Genomic DNA, 9293 nt, shown 5'->3' on the forward strand with positions numbered 1-9293 from the left:
CGCAGTGTGGTTGCTGCAGTCTATTGGTATGTGAATGGGTAATGAATGAGTGAGTGAGTATGAACCAGAAGTAATACTGGACGCCGTGTTTGTTTGTACAGGTGTGCCCACGGCCACCAGGTATCTCTCTCCAGCCACTAATTAGACCAATTAGACAATATGTATAAAAGGTATGTGTATTTTAATGTTCCACAGCACCCCTGAGGAAGTTGTCGGCAGACAATGGAACGCGTGGGGTTTAGGGGGACACCCGCCAGGTCATTTTCATCCATCGCTCCACTTTGCCTTGCCTTCTCCTGTCTTCTGCATTTAAGATATTGGGTGCAGGTTGTATTATTATTTCTTCAGGAGTCTGGCTATGCTATTGATACGTTTGAGCTTCTAATATCTACATCATTGTTAAGGTAAGGTGGTATAGTGCAATCCTTGTATTAGCGGGTGTCCTGGGAGGGACTCATTCTCTGTGGGTCCCCCCCTGTGTATGGAGGCCTTGGTGCCTTTTTAGGTGTTTTTAATTGTCCTTTTTTTCGCATTGTCTTGTATCATTTGATTTATGTAATAAAGAAAATTTTTGTATAATAAGTAGGTGTGCATCCCTTACGGTATCTCTTTTTGGTTTGTGTTTATGATTTTTAGAAAGTGATGAGGAAAAAACAAAAGTGCAAAAACTGAAAAACCCTGTCTCCTTAAGGGGTTAAAATGTATATGCAGGTGGCTTTGTGTTATGCTATAAACAATTCTGCCGTGAAACAACAACATGTTGTAGGGCAGGAGGAGGATGAAAGCATATACCTTTATTCTAATGTTTTAAAAGACATCTGCAGCGTTGCAAACACATATCCCCTATCCTCAAGATAGGGGATAAGTGTTTGATCGCGGGGGGTCCGAACGCTGGGGCCCCCGGCCATCTCCTGTACGGGGCTGCGGCTGTCCCGTGCAGGGGCGTGCCAGCCGCAGCATGACGTTGCGGCCAGCACGCCTCCTCCATACATCTCTATGGGAGAGAAGCGGGGAGGCAGCATTCGTGCCTCCCCCATATAACTGTATGGGGACGGGGAGGAGACGGGGCGTCACCGTCTACCTCTAGGTCGACGCTACGCGCCTTATCGGTCACCATCCTGTGGATAGGGGATAAGTGTAATGCCGCTGCAGTTGTCCTTTAAGGGGTACTCCGCTGCTCAGCGTTTGGAACAAACTGTTCCGAACGCTGGAGCCGGGAAGCTCGTGACGTCATATCCCTGCTCCCTCATGACGTCACGCCCGCCCCTCAATACAAGTCTATGGGAGGGGGCATGACCGCTGAGTAGTGTAGTGCAACTTTAGTACTGATTATGCCCATTTGGCCGAAAGGAAAGTTGTATTAGGTAATCTGGTTCACACTACAAAAAAAAAAAAAAAAAAAAAAAAATTATATATATATATATATATATATATATATATATATATATATATATATATATATATATATATATAACACTTAATTAAAGAACACATACCAAAGCAAGATGCCAGCAGGAATGAACACTCTTAATGGATTCCAGAGCTAAAATAGCATCATCAATTTTTCCTTCAATAATATCAACTCTTGCAAATGCAATGCCAGCTTCATCTTCTAAATCTCTAACCTCAGAAAGCTGTAAAATAAAGTGAATTAGGAATTCAGGAACATATATAGATAAACAGTTGAAAACAAATCCCTATTCTGTGACACACACTAATATATGCTGCAATATGTGTATATAAAACTCAGTTCTTCCTATTTAAAGGAGTAGTCCGGCACGCACTTTTCTCATTTTATCCCGTCCAGGCTGCAAAATGAAAGAAAACAAACTTTCTCTTACCTGCCAACGAGCCCCCGGAGCTCCGGTACAGGTGTTCGGTCGCCATGCTGTATTCTTCTTACTTCCTGTTAGCCCGGTACGTCACACGGAGCTTCAGCCTATCACTGGCCGAGGCGGGACATCGCTGCGACTGGTGATGGGCTGAAGCTCCGTGTGACGTGCCGGGCTGACAGGAAGTAAGAAGAATACAGCCCGGGGACCGAACACCTGTACTGGAGTGTACCGGCGCTCCGGGGGCTCTTTGGCAGGTAAGAGTTTGTTTTCTTTTATTTTGCAGCCTGGACGGGATAAAATGAGAAAAGTGCGCGCCGGACTACTCCTTTAATACTTGTAATGCTTGTAACTTGCCCCTGTGCAATGGATAAAACACAGACCTCATGTATATGACACGGCATTAGCAGAAAGCAGTCTTAAAGGGGTATCAACTGGTGACAGAAAGTCAAACAGATTTGTAAATTTCTTCTATTAAAAAATCCTAATCCTTCCAGTACTTATCAGCTGCTGTATACTACAGAGCAAGTGGAGTAGTTCTTTTCTGTCTGACCACAGTGATCTCTGCTGACACCTCTGTCCATGTCAGAACTGTCCAGTGCAGGAGATTTTTGTTATGGGGATTTGCTCCTACTCTGGACAGTTCCTGACATAGACAGAGGTGTCAGCAGAGATCACTGTGGTCAGACAGAAAATAACTATACAATTTACTTTGACGTATACAGCAGCTGATAAATACTGGAAGGGTTAAGATTTTTATATAGAAGTAATTCACAAATCTGTTTAACTTTATGGAGCCAGTTGATACGGAAATAATGTTTTCCACAGGAGAACCTCTTTAAGCCTTATAAACTCTACTAATGTTTTATCTAAATAATGGTGCTTGTGTGCACTGGGTTACATAGACGATATCCCAGTAACAAAGCAGATGAAATTGTTCTTTGGCTGCATGTTATACATTGTTAGAAAGACCATCACTCAACATTGAAAAGTTTTATCTCCATAAACCCTTTCATAAGCTAAAGTTACCTGGCTAAAAAGGGGCACCATTACTATTCTAAATCTGAAGACCAGTGGTATAGGTGGTTGAAGACCCCATTTTTAGCTCCGCTCCCCTCTCATCACTGCATTACCATTCAGATAATGTTCTTTTTATTTCTGATAATATACTGTACCTGGATTTACCTTTCTTTTATCAGGATACAGATTACATATCAGTTTCTACAATTCGTTCCATATGCTCTTTAAAAATGTGGTATTTTATTGTAAGTTTATTTGGAGACCTCCATGTTTTTTTTTTTTGATGAACTACGAATAGAGTATTGTTTGTAAAGGCCACCATGTGCCATATTCGCTTAATGAAGATACTGAATCATCTTTTTTGTCCTATTATTTTACCCTAAGGAGGTGTCTGCACATAACTCCTCTAAAGCACAACGCCTTTTACCATGATTTATACAACTTTCTAATGAGGGAAATATTACACAAATGTGCAGTTTAACATTGTAAACTGTAAAAGAAGATGCAAATAAGACTGCAAAGTGAGGTAATATCAGAAGCAAAGGCTTCCCCGGACTGGAGCAAAATGGGTGCCTGATTTAGAAGGGCATGCAGTATCACTTACATTTATCAGGAATTATTTTAACATTTTATAAAGGACTAAAAGGAAATGTACATTTGCTAAAAAAAGAGGAAACAAACTAAGCAAAACAATCCCCATTCTTAAAAGTAAAACAAAGTTATAACTCAGGTCTAAGACTAGATTATCAAAGTTGATACCTTTATGTCTTTACTATGGAAATGTTTGAAGAGCGGGTCTACTGGCTCAGGAATGCTCTTCTTCTGCTTGACCAGGTCCAGCAAAGGCAACACTTTCTTCCAATAGTGAATACAGCGGAACATGTAATCCCTTTGGTCATAAAACGAATTCAAATTATTACCCTGTAGAGATATAAAGATGGTAAAAAAAACATGCATTATGCAGTAGCTATACGGTTTATTCCCCTGTGAATCACAGCTCAAAAAATATACTGTATAGACGTCATATAGGTTTTGTTTTATTTGAAAAAATGTTATATATATATATATATGTATATGAGATATTTATCATTTCATAAGAAAATGTAATTAATGTTATATTTTCATACATTGGACATTTCTACATGTGACAATACCACATATGTTTATGTTGGTTTACATTATTACAAAAAATAAAATAAAAATAAAAAAAAAGGGGGGGGGGGGGGGGCCCTGTCCATTCTGCACTGATGGTGCACTGATCAAATGCCACAAAGAAACCTTCATCGGCCGACTCAGCTGAGCCGTGGTGGTCCTGACCAGCACCCTGAGCTGACCATCAAGTGCACTTTCAGATGGTGAAGTCAACTTTGATAGCGGTGTCTAAATAGTTAAAGGGGTTATCCAAGATTAGAAAAAAAAACTAACAGATTTTTCCCAAAAACAGCACAGTTCTCAGGTTATGTGCAGCTCCGTTCCATTGAAGGGAATGGAGCCAAATTGTAATACCAGACACAACCTAAGGACATGTGTGGTGCTGTTTTTTGAAGAAATTAGCTGTTTTTCTATTCCTGGATACGCTCTTTAAAGGGGTATCCAAAGGATAGGGGATAAGATGCCTGACCGCTGGGGTCCCCCGTGATCTTGCACGCCGCACCCTGTTAAAATCAGTCCCCAGAGCGTGTTCGCTCCGGGTCTGATTACTGTCGATCACGGGGCCGGAGCATTGTGACATCATGGCTCTGCCCTATGTGACGTTGCGCTCCACCCCCTCAATGCAAGCCTATGGGAGGGGGAGTAAAGCCCCCTCCCATAGACTTGCATTGAGGGGGTGGGGCGTGACGTCACACGGGGGCAGAGTCGTGACGTCACGATCTTCCGTTCCAGTGGTCGGGAGCCAGAACCTCCAGCGCTGCCGGAAGCAGATACAGGTGGGTGCTGCATGCTATATTGCGGAGGTCCCAAGCTGCGGGACCCCCGCAATCAGACATCTTATCCCCTATCCTTTGGATAGGGGATAAGATGTTTAGGGGTGGAGTACCCCTTTAATGGCAGACATGATCCTGATATCGGAAATCAGCCATAGGTCCTGGCTGTTAACAGCAGCCAGGACCAAACAGGCACGAAGTGTGCTAAACTCCTGAGTGCACTTAATAGACCGGGAGCAGACACAGAGCATACATATATGCCTTGCATCCTCTCATGGTTAATATTAAAGGCTACGTTTTAAGTTTTTTTTTTTCTATAAGTGGAGTTATAATTCTTTTCTGACCTTAAAAGGAGTACTGCAGCCATAGACAACTTGTTGCCTATCTGCAGGATAGGGCATAAGTGTCTAATCGCAGGGGGTCAGACCGATGGGACCCGGCACTGCCATGGCTCTGCGCTGTCAATGCTCGTGTTCTCGACCTCACTAAGAGGTCGTCAGATACATTTCCCTCCATTCAGCTCAATGGGAGAGGCGGGGATGCACAAACGCTGCATCTCAGCCTCTCCCATAGATATACATGGAGGGGCGTGTCAGACGCAGTGTCATGCTGCGGCCGACACGCCTCCTCCGCGGCAGAGCTGGGGCCCTGTACAGGAGTTCGTGGGGGGGTCCCAGCGTTCGGACCGCCCACGACCAGACACAAATCCCCTATCCTGCATATAGGGGATAGGTTGTATTAGGCTGCAGTACTTATTTAAAGACAGCCACACTTCACCAAGTAAGCATTCCAAAGAAGAAAAATATCCCATATTAGGTTACATTCACACGTACAGGATCCAGCGCAGATTTGATGCGCAGGATTTGTAACTGCCGATTAGAAGCTGTGCTCAGTCATCTAGTTTACATTTAAATCTGCAGCAGAAAATCCTGCGCAGCAAATCTGCATACGTGTGAACATACCCTTAAAATAACTGATGGAGCAGCTGATATGGGTTATCAGATCAGGGGTGGGAGTAAGTCTATTTGAAGTGGTCATAGCAAGAACATTTTACAGCTTCAAAAAAGATACATTAGAAAAAACAACATTAACGCATATGCAGAAATATAGAATCACATCCCATCACCTCCTTGGTTGAACTTGATGGACATGTGAATGAAAAGGACAATGTAAATGTAAATTGTAGACAGTTTTCTAACGTCTATGAAAGTGAACGATTCCTTATCGAGTAAACTATAAGTCTTCCCAGTGTCATTAGTATTGTAGGTGATTACATAATATGCAGACTTACTGTAGTGCAAAGACTTCTTGCCCAATGTATGAGAAGAGCAGGTTGCAGACCATGTTTTTCCAAGACTCGCAGTGTGTTAAGTTCATGCTGTATTACAAGACGAAGTTTTGTTGCAGTACCCGGCCTAAATTCAAATAACAGCAAAGTGTATATTTAGAGATTTCAAAGTTCTAGCCCTGTAGTTTTAAAATAAAAAATTATGAAAACTTACTGAGCCATCTTATGTGTAAGGTTATAGACTGCATCCCACCAGGATCGCTGCTTGTCTGTAAACAGCTGCTTACAGATTGGTAAAGGTAGGCACCGAGGTCGGTGTCTGTCATGTGACGTGGTATAATTACCCTGTAGTTGATGGTAACTAGTGTATACAACTGCCAATAAAAATACCTTGAATGCAAAAGGAAAACAGATGTTCTTAGTCAAAGCAGTTGTGCAAGAAAACCACAATGTAGACATGCAAAAGAAAAACATTGCACATTTTGGAAATGAATTATCACTGAGGATTTTATCAACAGAACCAGTCAGGGTGACCCTCAAACGCTATTTTTTTTTTATAAATGGCTTCTTGCTTAAGAACAAAATTCCAATTGGAATCCATAAGTGCAGTAAACCAAAGAGCAGATTACCAAAAAACGTAAGCTAGCCCTCACATTTCATAATTCATGTAATCCTTCGTATAGATCAAGTCTGACATTTCTCTATAAGGGTAAGGTCGTATTGACGCTGCGGATGCGCTATGGACTGTCCCTAGAGTGTGCCTTCTGCTGCGCCCATATGTACTGCTTACTCTGCTTGTAGCAGCAATCCACTGCTACGAGCAGACATACACACAGGGATCTGTTAGTCGCATGCGCAGTGTACTCACAGACATTGTAGCCCCTCTACCTGCGCTAGGCCAAGAGCGGGCACGATGTGTGGGTACACTACACACGCGCACACGACTCACAGATCCCTGTGTGTCTGCTTGTATCGGTGGATTGCTGTTATGAGCAGACAAAACAGGACACACTGGCACAGCAGGAAGCACACTGTAGGGACAGGTTGGCAGCACATTTGAAGTCAAATATGCTACGGATTCGTTAAGTGTGACCCTTCCCTAAATGAGACAGCTGCTCAAGATCTTTCAGTAACCCATCAACCCTTCACAGACAAGGTTAAAAAAAAAAAAAAAAAAAAAAAAGGAATCTAATTTAAACTATTAAACACAAATTTGGATTCACCATAAAAAAGAAGTTTCAGGGCAAGTTCACATCTGTACCACACACATCTGTGGTATACCACAAACCTATATACCAAAACAAGACCAATTTGGTTCAGTGTTGCATATGTTTTTATCGGTTACTTTATTTCTAGTATAAATTTGAATACTATTGCATACATTTTAAATGTAAACTTCTTTTTGCTAATATGTAAAGCTATGTAAAAAAAAAACCTTAACACTATCAAAAAAATACATAACTTAGTTGAGCTGGAGAATGGCGTCGAGAGGTCACGGAAACGTTGCTCTGTATAGACTGGAATAATGCAACAAACCTTAACTTTTTTTGCACCTAAATTTTGTCTGCTGCTGTCATCTGGATTTATCTAAGCTGGGAACCCCTCACCAAGGCTCCTACTCAGCGTGCACCTTTAAACTACATTTTAATCTATGGTTGTGCTTCTCTCCTGGGAATACGAATATGAATACACACACACATACATACATACACACATATACATACATACATACATGTATATAAGGGATGAGTATTTGCCTCAGGGCGAGGCCACCACTCCTGGTGTAACGGAGCTTCAGAAGGCCATTAACCCCTTAAGGATCGGGGGTTTTTCCGTTTTTGAATTTTCATTTTTTGCTCCTTGCCTCTAAAAAAAAATCATAACTCTTTCAATTTTGCACCTAAAAATCCATATGATTGCTTATTTTTTGCGCCACCAATTCTATTTTGCCCAAAAATCTATGGTGAAACGGAAAAAAAAAATCATTGTGCGACAAAATTGATAAAAAAAAAACGCAGTTTTGTAACTTTTGGGGGCTTCCGTTTCTACGTAGTACATTTTTCGGTAAAAATGACACCTTATCTTTATTCTGTAGGTCCATACGATTAAAATGATCCCCTACTTATATAGGTTTAATTTTGTTGTACTTCTGGAAAAAATCATAACTACATGCAGGAAAATGAATACGTTTAAAATTGTCATCTTCTGACCCCTATAACTTTTTTATTTTTCCGTGTATGGGGCGGTATGAGGGCTAATTTTTTGCGCCGTGATCTGAGGTTTTTAACGGTACCATTTTTGCATTGATAGGATTTATTGATCCGCGCACGCCATTGACCGAGCGGTTTAATTAATGATATATTTTTATAATTCGGACATTTCCGCACGCGGTGATACCATAGATGTTTATATTTATTTACACTGTTTTTTTATGGGAAAAGGGGGGTGATTCAAACTTTTAATAGGGGAGGGGTTAAATGATATTCACTTTTTTTTTTGCAGTGTTATAGCTCCCATAGGGACCTATAACACTGCACACACTGATCTTTATCATTGATCACTGGTTTCTCATAGGAAACCAGTGATCGATGATTCTGCCGCATGACTGCTCATGCCTGGATCTCAGGCACTGAGCAGTCATTCGGCGATCGGACAGCGAGGAGGCAGGAAGGGGCCCTCCCGCTGTCCTGTAAGCTGTTCGGGATGCCGCGATTTCGCCGCGGCTATCCCGAACAGCCCATTGAGTTAACCGGCATGGTTTCACTTTCGCTTTTAGCCGCGCGGCTCAGCTCTGAGCGCGCGGCTAAAGGGTTAATAACGTGCGGCGGTGCGCGCTATTAGCGGCGGGTCCCGGCTTCACTATGAAGCCGGGCTCGCCGTGATATAATGCGGGGTTACCGTGTAACCCCGCGTTATATCATGGGAGCAGGACCAAGGACGTACCAGTACGTCCTTGGTCCTTAAGGGGTTAAGCATTCCGCGGGCATTCTGGGTAGGGGGATATGCAAAGCAGCTCATTACATCCCCTTTTCAGGTAATGTTCCCTGGTATCAGCTTCGCTCCTGTTAAGGAATATAAAAAGCTGATCGGGATTTTATGCCAAGCCAGACTACTCCCCAAAAGGGAAGTTTCTACCCATCTGCAGACAGCTGTTTCGTGGTTTTTGCCACTCGTCAGTACAGAGCAGGGTGATCTGGCTTGGCTGGGGTAAGAGGCCTGAGAGCAGCT

At 42.4% G+C, this 9293-nt stretch overlaps 1 protein-coding gene across 1 annotated transcript; it reads right to left on the bottom strand.

The window, feature by feature from the left end:
- Positions 1-1496: 1496 nt before the first annotated feature.
- LOC130331907 (ranBP2-like and GRIP domain-containing protein 3) lies at positions 1497-6451 on the bottom strand (the record flags this gene model as incomplete). Its single annotated transcript, XM_056553723.1, has 4 exons — positions 6280-6451; positions 6069-6192; positions 3612-3773; positions 1497-1634 (listed from the first exon to the last, which is right to left on the bottom strand). Coding segments are annotated over exons 1-4 (432 nt in total), but the record flags the coding sequence as incomplete, so codon positions are not given.
- Between the last annotated feature and the right edge of the window lie 2842 nt (positions 6452-9293).

This window comes from Hyla sarda, unplaced genomic scaffold (assembly GCF_029499605.1).
Source record: "Hyla sarda isolate aHylSar1 unplaced genomic scaffold, aHylSar1.hap1 scaffold_3585, whole genome shotgun sequence".
Classification (NCBI taxonomy): Eukaryota; Metazoa; Chordata; class Amphibia; order Anura; family Hylidae; genus Hyla; species Hyla sarda.